We start from the raw sequence: 20,261 nt of genomic DNA on the forward strand, positions 1-20,261 counted from the left end.
TAATAACAATATAAACATGATTTCTACATCATAATATCAATAAAAATCATTAAAGCACTTACTTTGATGCCTCGTACCTCTTTCTAATAACAAAATACACACGTTAGTAACTTCAAGGAAAATAATAAACAAAACAATTAAATCAAGTAATTGAAATAGAGATTTGAGACCAAACCCTCAGAAATTAAACCTTTCACGTCTAGGGCGAAGGAAACTTCGAATATGACTAGGTGTTTCTAGATCTTGCGAATGCGGAATTTGTATGTAAAAACAAAGTTTAGAAAAAGAACAGAAAGAAAGAGATGAATGAGAGAATTAATGAATGATTGTAGGCGAATGCTAATTAAAACTGATTGTAGATGAGAACTCGTGAATGATGAGAATTGGTGAATGATTAGAGAATTAATGATTGCGAATGAAAACTGATTGTAGGTGTATATTAATTAAAACTGATTGTTGATGAATGAAAACGGCGTTTTTTTAATACGTTATTTATAGAGAAATCAGCCAAAAAGATAAAATATCAAAACAGAGCACTTGGCGCACGCAAAAAGAGGTTGGCGCACGCAAAACAGAGCTGGCGCCAGCACCAGCTAATTGGCGCCAGGCGCCAATGGCTGGCACCAGGCGCCTGGCCTGGTTCCAAGCGCCAATGCCTGAAGTCAGGCGTCAGGCCTGTTTTTGACGCGTTTTCGAAAATCAGATAAGTTTGTCGTACTGGAGGATAAAATCGTATCTTTTCCTCGAAAATGTTTTTTGATTTTAATTAAAACTCTGAAAAGTCAACAAAAGTCGATTTATCAAAGCTAATTAAATTAGGAATGAAAAGAACCTTCTAGAAGAATCTAGAAGACTATAATCATTCCTAATTGCATTAGGAATGATAAATCATATTAGGCCCTCCCCTAGATCATTGGGCCGTATATAAGGCTCAAACCGGGCCCAGTTTAGTAAATTGGCCATAACTTCCTCAATATTCATCGGAATTGGGCTTATAATATATCGTTGGAAAGCTCTTGTCAAGCCCCATCCAACTACACTACTATTGGACCCATATCATGGACCAAACAAACCGGATTGGCTATTTTCTTAAAATAAGTTTTCAAAAACAGAGAGAAGAGAAAAGAAATTAAAACTATCCGCAACACTAGACTTTCCACACTTTCACTCAATTCGATTATGATTCGACGTGAAAGGTACTCATCACTGGGTTTGGTTTTGGGGAGACACAAATGGGTGTCTACAGTATTACTTTTTATTTATTACAGCGTATATATGGAAAGGAGTTGGAATAATATTTTAGGAAATATATATATGGAAGAATTATGAATACCAAATAAAAAAAAATATATTTTTGTCATAATGATAATATAAAAGAATTTGAATTATATTGTTATAGTTGTCTCAGCTGCAACACCAAAAAAAAAAAAAAATCTTGATAACTGCTATTCTCTCTCTAGCGGCAACCCCACAAGAATCCAAAAAAAACCCCAAAATTAGATCTATTAGGGGCTGCCATGGATGGAAAAAATTCATGGTAAGCCCCCAATCTCCTCTTTAGTATATATTTTATGTAGTTTTTGCATAGTTTATTGGTCAATAATTGAGTCTCTATTTATAATAGGTTGTGAGTCTCTCTTCATGAGAGTTTGTGAGTCTTTCTTTATGAGAGTTGTTTCTCCCCTTCTATGGGGTTTTTCTGTTTTCTTTTTCTATTTTAGGGTTTATGGGTCAAGAGGGACGAAGATAGCAAATCTTCTGCGACGAAACTGATCTTTCTCCTTTGATGCTACACGAATTTGTGAGATTGCTGTATTTTGGGAAGACGCAAGGACATCATCAATGGTTTACAGTCTGTTCTTCAGTAGAGAAGTTAGTAGATTAGGAGAAAAAATATGTTTCTGATGTTAGATCTATTCTTTGTAGTCTTTACTTGATTTATGTAAGTGTCATTTGACTTGTTTAATTTATGCTATTTCTATGGTTTCCCTTCAAAAAAAAAAAAGTTGTATCAAATATTCAAAAAAAAAAAGTTAAAAAAGGGAATTAGAAGGGGAGTTTTGGAGGTAAAAAACAGCACTAGGATGTGACACGTGTCATTCCCGGTGTCTGTTTTAGTGTTAAGTTATTGTTTTATTAAGACAACTAGCATAGTGCCCGTGCAATGCACGGTTTATAAATCAAATTATTAAACCCGTAGGAAAAAAAAAAAAAAAAAAAAGGTAATTCATTTACTATTAAAGGACTTGGCTACTAATGGTCAATAAAAAAAATAAAAAATTAAAGGAACGTTATTTGAATAGTATTTTATGTTATTTGAATTTCTTTTAATTTTTTATAATGTTATTTTATTAATTGAAAAATAATTGAATAATACTCCACATAGCTATATAAGAAGTGGACTAATTTATTTATATCTCCCGTTGAGAAAAAACTAAAATTTTCTTATCATACCATCCGCACCAGTAGCTACAATCAATCTAATATATACATGTTTTATTTACCCGCCGCACTCATTAAATCTATAGACACAATAATAACCTTATATTTGACCTACCAGAACATATATTTTCCTAAGTTAAGCATTGTGCCAAAAACTATATATTACTTCCTCCGTTCTTTATTACTTGATCCGCTTTGACTTTTACACTATTCACCACCCCTCCTTTGACCGTCTTTTGTGAATAATATGTAAGGAAAAATATATTCACGTATGATCTTTTTGGATTCGTCTCAATAAGTACTATCATAATACTTTACTTTTATAACTTTTACTTATGGAGAATTGAAGTTATTGATCGTTAAAGTTTTGCATTGGCAAACTTGATAAAAGAAACAGGTCAAGTAAAAAAGAACAGAGGAATTATATAATAGTCATATATATAACCAACAGCTGATTAAATATAGTATACAACACAAATACTTCATATATAGGTATGGATACTGATAATTTTATATAAATAAAATATACGGAGTATATATTACTAAGATTTATCCCTACCTTAATTATAAAATGGTTAACAAAACTCTTATAATAGTGCATGGACATTTATATATCTAAAAATGTTCTTTTTACATATATTTTCCCCCATTTAATTTTAAAAGCCTTAAAATTGTCTCTTGAATTCGCTAAATTGATTTAAAAGGTTATGTTTATTTCAATATTTAAAGCCATTTACTATTTTCATTTCCTTTTGTTTTAATTTTTCTATTTAGAATTTATTAGACTATTAGGTTTCAAGATCGAAGTCAATATCTTTTTACCGTACAATCACTAAATCAAAGTCGCTGAACTAAAGTTTTGGACATTGCATAGCTACACAACATCCAACACATTTAATGATTACATGCAAATAATTTTAATAAAACTACGCATTCGATATAAGTTATTAAACAATTTAACTATATATACATTTTGATAGGTTTATATCTTTCATATTAACAAAAATTTACAAATGTTATTATTATATTTTGAAAAAAAAAATTAGACTTTGGAGTTTTGTATAAGATAGATGAAGGATAAGTTAATTCCCGTCAAATATGCATTGAGTTTTGGAAAATCTATCCGGTTCACCCTTTGGGCTAATCCAGATCTGAGGATCTGTTATAGGCTATTAGGTTCCACTCCCCTTCCGATTATTGTTGCAGGGGAGCGAACACAGTTCCTCCCTACCAAGTGTAGTCTCAATCACCACTACGCCAACAATCAAACACTTGGTATGGAGGACATGTGTTATAAAATATTATATTATACACATATACTTTTTTATATTATAAAAAATATTATATTATATACACATACTATTATAGTTAAAAGTATTATTATGTATAAAACAACATAAATTATTGCACATGATTGTTGTATATCTAGTATAGTACATGAGCAATGCACGATTTTTAAATCAAAATGTTAGTTTTTCTAAAAAAAAATTCATAAGTAATAGTTACAATTTAAAACACGAGTAATAGTTATAATACATTTTATATCTATAATTTTTCCGTCAAATATCTAATTCAATTTAACTTTATTCTTCTTGTTTAGATTGGTTATTGGTTCAGTTTTTTTTTTTTTTTAAATTAATGTAAGAAAAACAAAAGGTCATTGTAAAAGACATTGTATAGAAAATGAAAGGCCGATTAAAATTAAATTTTTGTTCAAGATTATGTATTTTTTTCCAAGACAACATTTCGGCTCAGCATTCAGTATTGTCAAGGAGTACAACAAACGATAAAAGTAATTTTTACACTATTTTGTATCTTTATCAAAAACTTTTTTATTCAACCGATTACTTGAATTGAATTTAGGATAACTTGTAGACTATTTTGGGTAACTTTTATCAATAAAGCATACATAACTTTCATTCATTACAGGGTAGCTTTTATAATAGGTGCACAATATTTTATTGTACATCTGATTTTTTTTTTTTTTTTTTTAATGTTTGTATTGATTTCAAATTGACGTCAAACTAAATTATATCTTTTTATTTAATTTTCATAAAAAAAAAAAATAATATTAGCCTTTCAAAATACGAAATATTTGTTTCCTTAATTATGCCACTTTAATCATATTGCTTCAAATTAGTTATTATTCTTTAACTTGACTATAAATAAAGATTGGAAAGAATTTATGGATTATTTGTAGTATTGGAAAGTATATATTTATTATAAAAAAAATTAAATCAATATTTATGTTAGAAAATCATGAAAATCTTATATATGTATAGAAACTTGCTTTTATTGTTTGAAGTTTAACAAAAATAATTATGCTTGAACATGTAAACAGTAATTATATAGATATATTTTATACTTAAGATAAGCCAATGAGAGAGTGACATTTGTCATCCTCACATTGAGGCGCTTGTCTTTTAGTATAATATATATAGAATAGATGGATTGTATTCAACCGATTACTTGAATTGAATTTAGGATAACTTGTAGACTATTTTGGGTAACTTTTATCAATAAAGCATAAATAGCTTTCATTCATTACAAGGTTGCTTTCATAATAGGTGCACAATATTTTATTGTACATCTGATTTTTTTTAAATGTTTGTATTGATTTCATAATAGATGTCAAACTAAATTATATCGATTTTATTTAATTTTCATAAAAAAAAACAATATTAGCCTTTCAAAATACGAAATATTTGTTTCCTTAATTAAGCCACTTTAATCATATAGTTTCAAATTAGTTATTATTCTTTAATTTGGCTATAAATAAAGATTGGAAAGACTTTATGGATTATTTGTAGTATTGAAAAGTATATATTTATTATAAAAAAAATTAAATATATATTTATGTTAGGAAATCATGAAAATCTTATACATGTATAGAAACTTGCTTTTATTGTTTGAAGTTTAACAAAAAATAATTATGCTTGAACATTTAAACAGTAATTATATAGATATATTTTATACTTAAGATAAGCCAATGAGAGAGTGACATTTGTCATCCTTACATTGAGGCGCTTGTCTTTTAGTATAATATATAGATAGATTTGATAATAGATGTCAAACTAAATTATATTGATTTTATTTAATTTTCATAAAAAAAAAACAATATTAGCCTTTCAAAATACGAAATATTTGTTTCCTTAATTAAGCCACTTTAATCATATTGTTTCAAATTAGTTATTATTCTTTAATTTGGCTATAAATAAAGATTGGAAAGACTTTATGGATTATTTGTAGTATTGGAAAGTATATATTTATTATAAAAAAATTAAATCAATATTTATGTTAGGAAATCATGAAAATCTTATACATGTATAGAAACTTGCTTTTATTGTTTGAAGTTTAACAAAAAATAATTATGCTTGAACATTTAAACAGTAATTATAAAGATATATTTTATACTTAAGATAAGCCAATGAGAGAGTGACATTTGTCATCCTTACATTGAGGCGCTTGTCTTTTAGTATAATATATAGATAGATAGATAGATTATAGTTAGTGGCAGATCTTGGCCGAAAATATTAGAGGGGTCGAGATTTGAATATTTTACCTCACTCAAAACTAATCAATATGCCCCTTAAGAAAAATAATTTACGTGGCGCAGGCCCCTAATGGCCCCGGTGGAAGGCCCTCCTCCAATATAGTGAGAAAAAGAGCTAAAAAAAATGTTTTGATTTTTACAAAAAGAATTATTAGTAATTGTTAATTTTTTTAAAAAAAAATTCAGGGTTGTTAATTATATAAATAAAAAGGATCATTTGTTTATTTAAATTACTTTGTAACACTGATTGAGTAACCCCTATAATATTAATGAGCTAAGCCTATAACAATGACAAAGTAACCCTGACGTAACCCTTATATCACTAACAAACACATATAAGAATTTGTGATAGTTTATGGGTACTTATGCATGAATTCAAAATGATTAAAAAAAAAAAAAAAGAGTGCATCAACTAATGATGATTAAAAAAAGTTCATGAATTAAGGAAAAAAAAAAGTTGAAAATAAATTTTTCTACTCGTATTCTGTTTTGTGACTTATGCTCAATTGATTGAAACGCTTGTCGCTTGCAATGTCAAATTATTCACTTGAAGAGAAGGTGACACATCAAATTAAATATACGGTATTGAATAAGAAAATTGGAAAAAATATGGTAAATTTTTTTATTGAAAAATAATGAAGATTAATTTTACTACTTTTCATTTTTTAAACATAACTATTTTTTAAGTCGTCATCAAATCATTATAATCCCTTAACATGTGTCCATGAGAACACTTTGGAAAAACCAATATTCAGATTAAAGGTTACAATTAGGCCCTATTCTTTTGAGCTTCTGGGCAGAGCAGAGTAGGGGTCAGCAGAGCAGAGCAGATTAAATTTCAGCAGAGCAGATTTCAAGATAGCAAAGCCGAGCAAAGTCGAGCCGAGCAGAGCAGATTTCAACATTATTATTAATACTATTATTAATGTTATTTTTATTAATGTTGTTGTTGTTGTTGTTATTATTGTTAATAAGTGCATATACGATTTAAATGAGTGAAAACACGTATATATGTGTATCATATTTAACATATGTTAATAGTAAAAAGATAAAAGACAACGGTTTACTTATATTTATTTCACAAAAATTTTAAAATAAAATGATTTAATAATGAGTAATAATGATTTTACTTATAAATTTGTCTTAATCATATATTTTCAACCCTAAAAAAAAAATAATATACAAAGTATTACTTGAAAACAACCCTTTTTTTTTTTTTTTTTTTAAATTCTTAAATTGTATGGAAAGATATGAAAAATAATTCAACTCTATGAACTAACAATTAATACCACATAAAATGTTTCTACACATTGTGATTCTAATATCAAATGTTTATAAAAGAAATTGTTATTAATTATTATTATTATTTTTTTTTGAAAGAATTGTTATAATTATTAGAAATTATTAATTAATAATATTATTAAATATTAATTCTTAATAGTTTGAATTATTAAATATTATTATTGATAATTATTATTAATAATTATTATGATTAATATATACTTCCTCCGTTTTCTTTTACTTGCAACACACCATTGAGCACGGTTATTAAGAAAACAAGCCAACAGCATGTGCACATGGTCCCCAAGTAATGTTAATGACTTTAATCAAAGTATAATTAAATCTGAGTGCTTCCCACGTAAGGCTTTTACAATTGATTAAAAAGCCCAAAATTTTGGTGGAAGCTCTAAAAATTTAAATATCCCGCCAACCCCACCAAATTTTAAAAAGTTGACAAACTTTATCAAAGTTACAGCATATTTAAAAAACTTAAACACAATTCCAATGTTCCATTTTTTTTTTCCACTTTTGAATTTACTTTCTCTCAGATAAAAGAAGCTTTCTAATTTCTCTTAAATCACACTTGAACACAAAACACTTTCTGTTAATTTTTTCTCCACTGCATGTTTATTCTATGGCTAATTCATTTGGAAGCTACTTGGTTTGTGAAGGCTTTGACGATTTTCCGGATATTACGATGGAAGAGCTTCTTGATCTTGAAGGTGTAGTCAACAATCACTTTGGCAATGATTCCAACACCCCTGAGAACAACAATAACATTAACATCGTCACTGTCGAAGAAATGCTTCAAATGGAAGATGCCATAAATGCTGAAATTGATGATGATGATGATGAAGATGTGCCAGATGATGAGGTATGGTATTTGTCTGATTCTGATGATGAGCATGATGAGTTTGAAGCTTATAATGATGCATGCATTGAGTTAAATGTTCCATCTTTTGTAAACATTGACAACCAGATCCCATACCCAAATTCTGGACACGATTTAGGGAATAAAAGACCAATGATGAACAATGAATTGAGGCAACAATTAGTTATGGAACTGTTTGCAGAAACAACAAACTTGAATGTACCAAGGGGATTAATTAAGCACTTAGGTATTAAATATGGTGTTAATAGGACAACAATCCATAGGATTTGGTCGAAAGCTAAAAAACAAAAAACAGAAGGCCAAGACATTTGTGTTAATCATGCAAAGAAAAATTGTGGCAGGAAGCCTTTGCTTACCGATGAGGAAATTCTATGCTCTATTCCACTTAAACAGAGAACAACACTAAGATCTTTTGCAGCTGCACTTGGTGTTAGCCCATATACAGTTTATAGGCTACTTAAGAGGGGGATTCTAAGATCACACACAAACTCAATCAAACCAAAGTTAACAGACAAACATAGAACAGCAAGATTAGAGTTTGTTTTATCTAGAGTTATACCAGGAACTATTCACACATTACCAAGGTTTAAGATGATGTACAACATGGTCCACATCGACGAAAAATGGTTTTCATGAGTAGGATAACACAAAGATTTTACCTGCTATCAGAAGAACAAGATCCATACAGAGCTGTTCAAAGTAGGACTCACGTGCAAAAAGTCATGTTCATGGGCACATCGGCCAGACCACACATTGCTTCAAATGGATACATAAATTGGGATGGGAAAACAGGGATGTTTCCATTCACTGAACAAGTGCCAGCACAAAGAAGTAGCAAAAACAGAGAAAAGGGCACTATAGAAACGAAAGCAAAACAAACCATCACAAGGGATATCATCAAGAAAATGATTTTAGAAGAAGTGATGCCTGCAATTAGAGCTACATGGCCAGAAAACTCATGCAAGACTATATGGATCCAGCAAGATAATCCAAGGCCTCACATAAACATTGATGATCCAGAATTTTTGGAAGAAGCAAATAAGGATGGTTTTGACATGCACCTAATCTGCCAGCCTGCTCAATCTCCGGACCTCAATGTATTGGACTTGGGGTTTTTTAGGGCAATTCAAGCAATTCAACACCAAGAGTTTCCTGAATCAGTTGAAGAGTTGGTTGAAAGTGTTCTGACCTCATATGCTAGTTATGATCCAAGGATCATTAACATGACTTGGCTTCACTCAATGTATGTAATGGAGGAAATTATGAAAGTCAAGGGAGGCAACAATTTCAAAAATCCTCATAAGGGCAAGAAAAGACTTCAAAGGTTGGGTCTATTACCATCCTATGTTGAAGTGTCAAATGAGTTGGTCCTAGATTCGATCAATTTTTTGAACGAAGGAATCATAGAAAGGTGTGAATCATCAAATGCCAACATGTTGTGAAAGATCATTAATGCAAACAAGGAAGTCCCTTTTGAAAATTTCATAAGAAAATAACTTTTTGTATCGATGTAAAGGTCCAACTTATGAGATGTGAAGTAGAGGGCAAAAGTAGATTTTTTGGAAAAACTCAGTTAATTAAGAACGTAGTTGTGAATTGTAATGGTGAAAAGTAGAAGTTTTTGTAAACATGCACTTGAAATCTATGGCCCTATGGGGACACAATATTTTGTGTAAGAAAATTGTAATTGCATGCATGACTATAGTTTACATATTTATTACAAGCATATCCTACTATAGCCTTTATACTTTATTTTTTCATGCAAATCTAACCAAAGAGATAGGACATACCAACCCATGTTCTTCAAGGTTGAGTCTCGTCGGAGTCATAATCCATCTTATGCATGAAATCGTTCTTCAATGGAAGGATTTCACCCTTTTCAGTATATGCAGCAGACCCTACTTTGCTTGCAACAAAGAACAACATTTGAAAACATAAATTAGCAGCTTGAAATCTAATAAAGGAACATATGTACACAAATTTATATGCTGCAGATGTTAATAATTTACCTGGTGAATCCCTTTGCTGTAATCTTACATCAAGAGATACTAAATTCCCGATACGAAGTTTACATGGAGTGAGAACATTAGTTCTCCAGATTTCCTCTGGGGTATCCAGAGCTTCACTCACATTGTGCCATGTGTTTTCAATCTTAGGGGAGTGGAAACATGGTTCTTGCCTTTCCCATGAAAGAGGATCATATGGAGGAAGGTCTTGTGGCATTGAGTTAGGGATGAACTCGGAGTCATCATTTGACCAAGAATTTTCTTTTTTTGGACTACACATTTCTTTGTCACCTAGTGTTTTGTAGTCTTCCTCGCTATCATATGCCTGAGACCAACATGTTTCCCGTTTAAGCCTTTGTTGATTCTGTTCCCATTCCACATCAGGGTGATGTAGATCTTCATACTCGCGGTATATATTACCATGAATATCTTTGAAAATACTTGTGACATTGCATTTTCTCGTGGCTTGTCTTTCCCACGCAGAAGGATCATATGGAGGGATATCTTCATACTCATAGTAAATAGTGCCATGAATGTCTTTGAAATTGTCAGTGTCATTGGTAATCCTAATTGCTCGTCTTTCCCATGAAGGGGCATATGGAGGAAGGATGAGTGGCTTTTAATTAGGAATGGGATTTTCCTTAACAAGACCACAACTTTTTTTGTGACCCGTTGCTTTGTAGTCGTCTTCCTCCTCATGATGATGATTAAGACACAAATTACCTGTGACGTTGCGTTTCCTACTCATTTTTAGCACTGCTTCACGGAGAAGTCCTGAATCTACACTATTAAACAAGAGACAAAAACCACTTTTAAACACCACCTAGTAAATTTAAATAAAACAAAGTATTCAACTCATAACAATAACAATCACTGATTAATAAACCAAGAGAGAACATACAGCTAAACAATTAAAAAGGAAAGTCATAAACCTATAATATTTTAATAAAGTTGTAATTGCTAAAATCCAATATAGCCTATGACTCCACACTTGATCAGATCGAAATGAACAAGGGGTTATTTAATCATGTCTAATATCATGATACCAAGAATAAATTAATGGTAGTATCTAAAAAGATACAACTAATCTTTTATCATTAGGATTCCAGATTCCTCCTCACTATCCACTAAGTATTTATTTAATCACACATTCACACTAGTCAGAGTAATCATAGAACTTCAATTTATTTTCCCCATTATCCATTAAAAAAAGGCATACATCAATTATTTATATCCCAAATTAGTACCTTGGAAGAAGCAATACTATTACAATGCTTATAATATCATAAGCATACTACCTAACAATATTTGTTCAGAGTACTACTGATTTTTCCATAGTCAAAACATCAAATGACATCCAAATTGAACAAAATGCATGTCTAATAAGCTTATTAAAATGAACTTGATTCTTTCAGATGGTAGATCAAAATCAATCGCATGAAAATATTACCCCCAAATTAGTGTATAATATAATTTCCAATTCCAATTCTAATGCATGCAAATCGAAATATAAAGAAAAAAAAATCAAAAATCAACTGGTTGCATCCTAATTCGAGCTAGAACATACCCAGTACTTTAAATTAGGAAGACCTTGCAGCCCGGCACGACAACATTTCGAGCCTTGCAGTCGGTTTCCTACGCACGAATGCACGATAGTACATCTTCCCTTGGTTCAGGATGAAGCCAATGGGCCAAATGTCCAGAATTTATGAAGAATTGACGAAATTGAGGGAAAATCGGGCAAGATCTGAAATTTTGGATGAGAGAGAAAGTGGGATAATGAAACTAGGGTTCTTCAATGTTCATGTGAAACTCAAAGAAAATATGAGAACAATCCAGAAAATAAAAAGAATCCTAGAAAATAAAGTATGTCTGTTAATAAAAGGGAGGGAAAGATTAGTAATAGTAATAAATGATACTTCGTATTAGGTAGTGGGTGGGTGTTTAGCAATTAATGAGGGAAGTAAATTAGGGGTATAATTGTAAAAAACAAAAAAGATACTTTCCTTTTATGGTATGTTGCAAGTATTGTGACATTTCCTTTTTAGGGAAGTGTTGCAAGTAAAAGAAAACGGAGGAAGTATTAGTTATTATTAATAATAATTATTATTAAAATTATTTTTAATATTAATAATTATAACAATTATTCAAAATAATAAATTATTATCATTAGTACAATATTAATTATTATTATTGAATATTAATTATTATGTTGTTATTATTAATTATTATTATTTGAAAATAGAGCATAGTAGAGTTGAGCAGAGCAGAGCAAAATTCTTTTGAGCAGAGCAGAGCAGAGCGGATTTGATTTGAGCAGAGCAGAGCAGCTCTAAAGAATGGGGCCTTAGTTGGCAAATTATAACATGCACCATGGTGCATGTTAAACTGTGTGCACCACTAGTAATAAGATGCCACGTTTTTTACAATTTATCATCACTGCCAACATTATTATATATCGGTATTTTCTCTCTCCTCTCTTCTCCTCCCTCACACTTTTTTAATTTCTGATTTCTCTCTCCTCTATCTTCTCTCTCCTCTATTTTTCTCTCTCTTAAATTCATTCATTCATCACCATAAATCGAGATTCTTCATCTTTTCCTCTGACAATTCATAATTTCTAACTAATTTCTCTCACCTCTATTTTTCTTTTTCTTAAATTCATTCATTATTGTTGTTGATTTAATTCCTTCATCACCATTGTTGATCACCATATATTAATTTCAAAATTCGTTTTCTTCAACCTTCAATTTGAAGCTTTGTTAATGGAGTTTTTGCAAAGAAGTGAAGTTTAAAATGGAGGATTTGACGAGGAGAAGGTGTTTAAGACGACGGAGTTGATTATTTTCCAATGAAATTCCATTGTCTAAATCACTACGGCTAGGTTTGAATTTCGATATATGTAGATTTCATATTATTTTAATTTTTTTTGTTAGTGATATTTGTGTATTCTATTATTAATAGATCTATTTTTTGTTACATTTTGGTCTTTTGAACATTTTAAGTTAAAAATTTGAACGTAGGATACGTTTTCTATAAAGATATATTTTTACTGACATATATTTTTGGATTTATGAACATCTTAATTATAATTTTGAACATGTGATACATTTCTTATGAACTTTTTTTAGATATGTGTATTTTGTAATCATTTTAAAAAAAATTGGTGTTCTATACTTTATAATCTATATATCTGAACATTTGATTCTTTGCATATGAAAATTTATTATGTTTTCGATTTATGAATTTTTAAAACTTTTTTATGTTTTGTAATTATAAACCTATTATGTTAGATATTTGAACATGTGTATGTTTTTTTTTATGAACAACTGATTTTGATTGATTATTTGAAAGATATTCATATATTTAATGTTATGTAAGCTGTTGAAAGTGTGTTGAATTTGATTTTTGATTTTAATTGCTATTTTTTTTTATGATTTTCAGTATCATTTATAATTTAATTGTTGAATTGATACTTTAATTTGTATTTGATGAATATAATTTGTTTATACCATGTTTTTGAATATTTTTTTCATATAATTTGAGTAACGCACTTTCCATTGTATTTATTATCAAAATTGTTATTAGCAGTATCATATTATGAACATTGTTTCTATTTTTGAACATTTAGGTTACTTTAATGAATCTTCCATTTTACATAATTTTCTGAGTATGTATATATGCTTTTTAGAAAATAATTGTAAACGTAATTATGAACATTTTTTTCCAATATTTGAACTTTGTTGTTTTATTTTTTAACTCCAGTAATGATTATTATGAACTATGTTTGTTTATTACAATTGAAACATATGAAGTTGTTTATAAGGAAAGTATGAAGGTTGAGCAACATCTAAGCAGTGTCTTTAGGTCAAGAATTTTTTGAAGGGTGTTTTAGTGGTTTGTGGTTGGGGTTCAGAAGTTTATGTAGGGTGTTCAGCGTTTGTGGTTGGGGTTCAAATAATTTGGTAGGGATTTCAGAGATTTTTTAGGGTGTTAAGTGGTTTGTCATTGGGGTTCGGAAGTTTTGTAGGGTGTTTAGTGGTTTGTGGTTAGGGTTAAGAAGTTTTTGTAAGAGGTTTAGAATTTTTTGTAGGGTGTTCATTGGTTTGTGCGGGTTCAGAAGTTTTTGTAGGGTGTTTAGTGGTTTATGGTTGGGGTTCAAAAGTTTTTGTAGGGGGGGTTTAGAAGTTTTTGTAAGGTGTTCAGTGGTTTGTGGTTGGGGTTCAAAAGTTTTTGTAGGGGGTTCAAATGTTTTTGTAGGGTGTTCAGTGGTTTGTGATTGAGGTTCAGAAGTTTTTGTAGGTGGTTCAGAGGTTTTTGTAGGGTGTTTAATGGTTCGTGGTTGGGGTTAAGAAGTTTTTGTAGGGGGTTCAAAGGTTTTTGTAGGGTGTTTAATGGTTTGTGGTTGGGGTTTAGAAGTTTTTATAGGGTATTCAATGGTTTGTGGTTGGGGTTCAAAAGTTTTTATAGGGGGGTTCAGAAATTTTTGTAAGGGGTTCATTCCTGAACCTTTGTTGATTCCTGAACTTTTGGTGCTTCTTCAATCTAACCTGCTTCTTGGGAGCTTTTACTTCTTATTACTCTACTTGTTGTAGGAATTTTTTCCTTTAGGTTTTTTAAAAGGTCATTCAGAGGTGGTCTTTAAAGGGGGGTTCGGAGGTTTTTAGTGGAGGATTCAAAGGTTTCTAGGTGCTTTTCACTTGTTTCTTGGGGCTTTTTAGCGGATTTTGGTGGGTTATCTATGTATTCTGGTGGCTTTTCAATGGTTTCAGAGGGCTTTTCATTGGTTTCTAGGGGCTTTTTAGAAGTTAATTAAGGTTGTTTAATATTTTGTGGGTGTAGTTCTGATGTCTTTGGGGGCTAATCAATGTTTTGTTGGGGGTAGTTCAAATGTTTGTAGGGTCTATTCAATGTTTTGTGGGGCTGATTAGTGTTTTTTGGGGCTGATTAGTATTTTATGGGGGTAGATCAGATATTTCTGGGAGCTGATTAGTGGTTTGTGAGGGCAAATAAGTGGTTTGTGGGGGTTGTTCAGTGGTTATTGTGTGTTGTTCATAAGTTTCTGGTGGTTGTTCAGTACTTGGTCGATCTAATAATTAAAAATCAAACAACAAAGTGAGCAAATAAATAATATCTAAATAAATTATTACATTATACGAACGTAATTAATTGAATTTCTAAACAAATTATTACTTCATAAAGCACATAATATATGGACATAAAGCACAACGTATATGAACATCAAACAGAAACTATATGAACATAAATATACCTGTTAATTGGACTTTCTGATATTTCTTTGTCTAATTCTTCCAATATTTTTTGACAAACAATTGGCCTTCCTTTAGGTATATCATCTAACTTCTTCTTTTTTGGTGTTCTGAGTTGAACATTTGGCTAATTGGACTATTCCAAAAATGAAAATTTCAGAAAAAATTGAAATTTTGAGTAATAAATTAATTACACTTCTTCATCTTCATTAGTAGGAGAACATAGTTTTGATTTTCTACAAAAAATAAATTGAAAGAAAAAAAAATTAAAACGACAATTATGTTCATGAATTTAGAAATTTGTTGAATTATATTAGCAAATTTACAGAAATTTAAGTAATGTTCACCTTTTAGAACTGTTATTTGTTTTTATCCATGGCAGTAAAACAGTTTTTTAGAGAGAGAAAAATGGAGAGAGGAGAGAGAAAATTAAAATAAATAAATGAGAAAAGATTTTGAAATTATGAGATGAAACATAATTTTTCAAACAAATTAAAAAATTGATATGGCGGTTGAGAGAGGAGGAAATAATTTTTTCTTAATAAAAATCTGAATAGTATCGGGCATGTTTTTTGGGTGGATATAGCTACTGGGCTATTATTTGGGCTTGGTGCACCTATTTGTAGGTGCACCAAGATGTATGTAATACCAATTGGGTTTAGATCATGTATTGATCTAGTCAGATTTGGATGAATTGGTTTAGGCTTCGGATAGGCCGTATGCAGCCCAAAACTCCTTAATCAACCTAGTTCATAAGACTACCCAAAAAAAAAAAAAAAAAAAAAAGCGGTTCAACTGTTCTTCATTCCAAGAATCATATTACAATTTACAAGTGGGATTGTTAAGATAGAATTAGGGGAAAAAAGAAGATAGAATTAGGAAACTAAATATATCATATTATTTAATTTCCTTATGTGATTCGTATAAGGTTAATGGAAGTAATCATCCATCAATAATCAATAACAATATACTACTCCGTAAAAAAACACATGCAATTTTTTTGAAACAATAAAACTTTTATATTTTAGGAAATTATTATTATTTTTTTTTTTTTGAGAATCTTTAGGGAATTATTATATTATATACAAAATAAATTAATAATTGTCATGGTGGAATGTGTTTTGGCAACATATAGTTACTTAAAAAAATAAAAAAAACGGAATTTATTTTTTTTAAAGAATATAATCTTTATTTTTTCAAAAAAAAAAAAAAAAAAAAGAATATAATCTTTATATACTTCACAGAAAAATTACTGAATAAGAAAAAAAAAGCCTCCACTCCTATTTCCTACCTCTCTCTCAAACTCTCAGTTATTTCGTTGCAGCGCACTCAACGTTCTCCATTGAAGCGTTCTCCGTTGAATTATATATAGTTGTTTGTTGTTGTCGTCATCATATCAATTTCACAATCAAGAGTTTATATTTGATCTAATCTAATTTAATTATCAGTGCTTTAAGTTTAGAGTTCGTAAATTCTTAGATTATGAAACATCATATCCAAAAGAAAACAAAATTATGAGCGTAATTTGATTATGTATTTTTCGAGATAATTCAATATGAAATCAAACCTCTTTTGAGTTCTAATTTGTTATAACGTCAAAGTAAATTGAAGAGCATCCCTAATCTCATAAACATTTTAATTCAGATTTTGTATGGTTTTTTTTAAAAAAAATTTGTTTGTGTTTTCATGAAGTCATTGAATTAAACAAAAATTCTAACTTTTTTTGTTGTAATGGTTTCTGAATACGATTATAATGACAATAAATAACTACAAAGGCCAATCTAAACACTAATAAATAGAATTACTAGGAATTGTTGATGCTAAATAAATATTTGAGGGTTGTTAATTCGATAACACAATTTGCAGCTTGATAAATTTATAAAAATTGCTCAAAAAAAAAAAAAATTTATAAATAAAATGGATTAATTGTTAATTATTGAATTACATTACTTAGTAGTAATAGTTTGTACTTCTACTTAAATTAAAGACGATTATAGTGGGAAAAATATCTAAAATTCCAATCAAACGACAATTATAGTGAGAAAAAGAGCTAAAAAAAAATAAGTTTTAATTTTTACAAATAGACTTATTAGTAATTGTTAATTTTTTTTTTAAAAAAAAAACAAAAATCAGGGTTGTTAATTCTATGAATAAAAAGGATCATAAAAGAGCGCATAAATTAAAGATGATTAAAAAAAAAAAAGGTGCATGAATTAAGGAATAATAATAAAAAAAAAAGTCAAAAATTAATTTTCTACTTGTATTATGTTTTGTGACTTATGCTCATTTGATTGATGGGAAGATGTAATCTAACTTGCAGTAGCTGAACGTTGTCGCTTGCAATGTCAAATTATTCACTTGAAGAGAAGGTAACACAGCAAATTAAATTCTGTCCTTCATTATCCCTTTTGGTTCTGTTTTGCATATTAATTATTTCTTGAATCATCATCTATTCGAGGTTTGATTATAAATAATCTAATTATAAGGCTTTGTAAGATTCTAAATTGTTTGACATAAACTGCAATGTTATAAATCTTTTTTTTATAGTGAGCGTTTGATTGCCAATAGATTTTGTTGTTTGAAATTATATATGGCTGGAAATATAGAATACGAAATAAGTATAGATCGTAATAATTATTTAGTGAATGGGATAAGTATTTATTATGGATAATTATTTACCCTTTTTGGGTAATTGAATTCCCCATTGTTGTTTTCTTGTCACCCCTAAGACTCTAATAACCTCTAATTTTTGTGATCAATGAAGAAACAAAATGAAAATGAGGACAGGCTGAGCGAATTACCAGATGATATTCTTGTCTCCATTCTGTGCCTTGTTGACAGAAAAGAAGCAACAAGAACTTGCATCCTTGCGAAAAGATGGAGATCTATGTCGACGTATTTCACAAGTATGGAGTTTGTTGTTCCACGTGCATCGTGCTCCATTCATTAATGATTTCAGAATATCCCTTCCATTAAATGCGACTTATTCAAAGCGTATCAATACTTGGATCAAATTTGCTATGGCAAAAAGAGTCGTGAACTTGGAGTTGGATTTTGAATACGGGACAACTTGTAGAGATCACCTTGGTGGTTACTCCGATCAATCTTATTCTCATTACTTGTTACCATCTAATGTCTTCACACGTTCTTCATGTAGACACCTAACATCCATATGTTTCAAGTTTGTTGACCTCAGAGAAGAGGTACTAGAACTGCTTTTGTCTCGATGTCATAGTTTAGAACGCCTACACATTGAAAGATCAAACACACTGTCAAATATGAGGATCATAAACTTGGGAAGAAAGTTGAAATACTTGGCAATACACGAATGCTTTTCTTTGAGGGAAGTTGAGATACATGCTGTGAGTCTTGAATCTTTTGAATTCATAGACAGGAATGGAAGGACAAATGTGGTGTGTGCTAGTGTTCCATCACTTGTTGAAGCACGATTCTGTTGGCAGCATTATGGTCTCGGTTACTCTGGCTTGCTTCCAAATTTCTTGCGGACCTATTGCTTCCCTGCACACTGTCTAAGCTTTCCCTTGATATGAAACTGGTTTGTAACTAACAACTTAAACATACATCGATCATCATTTTGTTTGTTTTTAAATTATTTATCTACTTATATTATTATTGACAGATAAAGGGTGGAGATTTTCCCATCCCTTCCTTTCCTAATGTCAAATATCTGGAGTTGCGAGTCTTGGTCGATCAACATACAAACCTTCATCCGTTGATGTGCTTTGCAAAGGGTTGTCCTTTAATGTATGATTTTAAGTTGCAGGTGAATGAGCTATTCTTAATTTGATTGTTCCCAACTCATGTTTTCTACTTCTCTTATTCTATTTTTTTTTACTAAATTTGGACCTTCTATATATTGTGCTACAATGGGAGTCCTGTGTACTGTGATGCCTTTTTAACTTGTGCTCTTTTTCTGTAAGTTGAGAACATGCCTAATAATGAAATGTTGCTGTTATAATTAAACTAAGCATATTATTTTGGTTGGGTTTTGCAGTTAATATGGCCTGATTGTTGCTGTCCAAAAATGAAACCTAAACAAGAGGAGCATTGGTTGGAGATACAAGAGGGTACTTCTACGACCCTTCCTAGCTTACGCAAATTCGAATGGTCTGGAGCATTTAGTGTTCATGATGATTTAGAATATCCGTTGGCGTTGCACTGTGTTAAGATCGCCATCAACCTAGAGAAATTTATTTGTGATCCACGAAATCTAGCATCTGAGTTTCATAGCCTTAAAAATATAGCTGAAATTGTAGAAGGTGGTAGACAACGTGCAAAGAAACTAGCTATGGTTATTCCAAGGCATATTGAATTTGTAATTCTCTGATTGTGAACAATAGTGTTTTTTACTCAATCTGTCACTTTCTAGTCCTTTGTCAATTTTCACCCTTCAAAATTCCATCTACGTAGTATAATATAGAGGAGTCAAACAAAAGGTTTAATCCAGCTAAAAACTCGTGACTCTTCATTTTACCTTGCAACCGCAGTTAATTATAGGTTATCATCTTTTAATAATGCGATTTAGTTTATGTATTTAAGCTCATGTCAAAAAAAAAAAAAAAAAAAAACCCTCAAAGTAGCATGTATAATTACATATCAGCATATGCTACTTTCATTGGCATACATAGAGAGCTATACTCGTATAATTCACCAAAGGTTGTTTCTTTGGATGTTAAGCCATATGAAGTATATATTCCTAAGATTATGATGCAATACAGGTCATGTGCTTACTTTATTTATCTAAGTTTGTCTCTGAACTTACCTTATACATGAAGGTGCATAGACTATTAAAAGGC

General features: G+C 30.3%; 2 protein-coding genes and 1 pseudogene across 2 annotated transcripts; 2 read left to right on the forward strand and 1 right to left on the reverse strand.

Moving 5' to 3' along the window:
• Positions 1-7,602: 7,602 nt before the first annotated feature.
• Positions 7,603-18,149, reverse strand: LOC145632634 (uncharacterized). The gene is made up of 5 exons (XM_081684985.1): positions 18,124-18,149; positions 10,905-10,959; positions 10,178-10,790; positions 9,959-10,069; positions 7,603-8,037 (listed from the first exon to the last, which is right to left on the reverse strand). The coding sequence occupies exons 1-4, from the start codon at positions 18,147-18,149 to the stop codon at positions 9,972-9,974; spliced, it is 792 nt and encodes a 263-aa protein (XP_081541111.1). The 3' UTR covers positions 7,603-8,037; positions 9,959-9,971.
• On the forward strand, positions 8,801-9,610 carry LOC145632633 (uncharacterized). The gene has a single exon (XM_081684984.1). It carries the CDS (start codon positions 8,801-8,803, stop codon positions 9,608-9,610), a length of 810 nt encoding a protein of 269 aa, XP_081541110.1.
• Positions 18,150-18,202: 53 nt separating the features above from the next.
• LOC145632635 (F-box/LRR-repeat protein At3g26922-like) lies at positions 18,203-19,792 on the forward strand (annotated as a pseudogene).
• The last annotated feature ends 469 nt before the right edge of the window (positions 19,793-20,261 follow it).

This window comes from Chenopodium album, chromosome 5 (genome assembly GCF_948465745.1).
Source record: "Chenopodium album chromosome 5, dcCheAlbu1.1, whole genome shotgun sequence".
In the NCBI taxonomy this organism is placed as follows: Eukaryota; Viridiplantae; Streptophyta; class Magnoliopsida; order Caryophyllales; family Amaranthaceae; genus Chenopodium; species Chenopodium album.

What these genes read in the sequence shown, in the direction of transcription:
- LOC145632633 (XM_081684984.1), top strand. Translation starts at nt 8,801, where the DNA reads ATGAGTAGGATAACACAAAGATTTTACCTGCTATCAGAAGAACAAGAT.
- LOC145632634 (XM_081684985.1), bottom strand. Translation starts at nt 18,149, where the DNA reads ATGGGGAATTCAATTACCCAAAAAGG. An exon ending in AAATGAGTAGGAAACGCAAC is followed by an intron (nt 10,791 to 10,904) that starts GTCACAGGTAAT and finishes CCTAATTAAAAG; the next exon opens with CCACTCATCCTTCCTCCATA. An exon ending in ACAGCAAAGGGATTCACCAG is followed by an intron (nt 10,070 to 10,177) that starts GTAAATTATTAA and finishes TTGCAAGCAAAG; the next exon opens with TAGGGTCTGCTGCATATACT.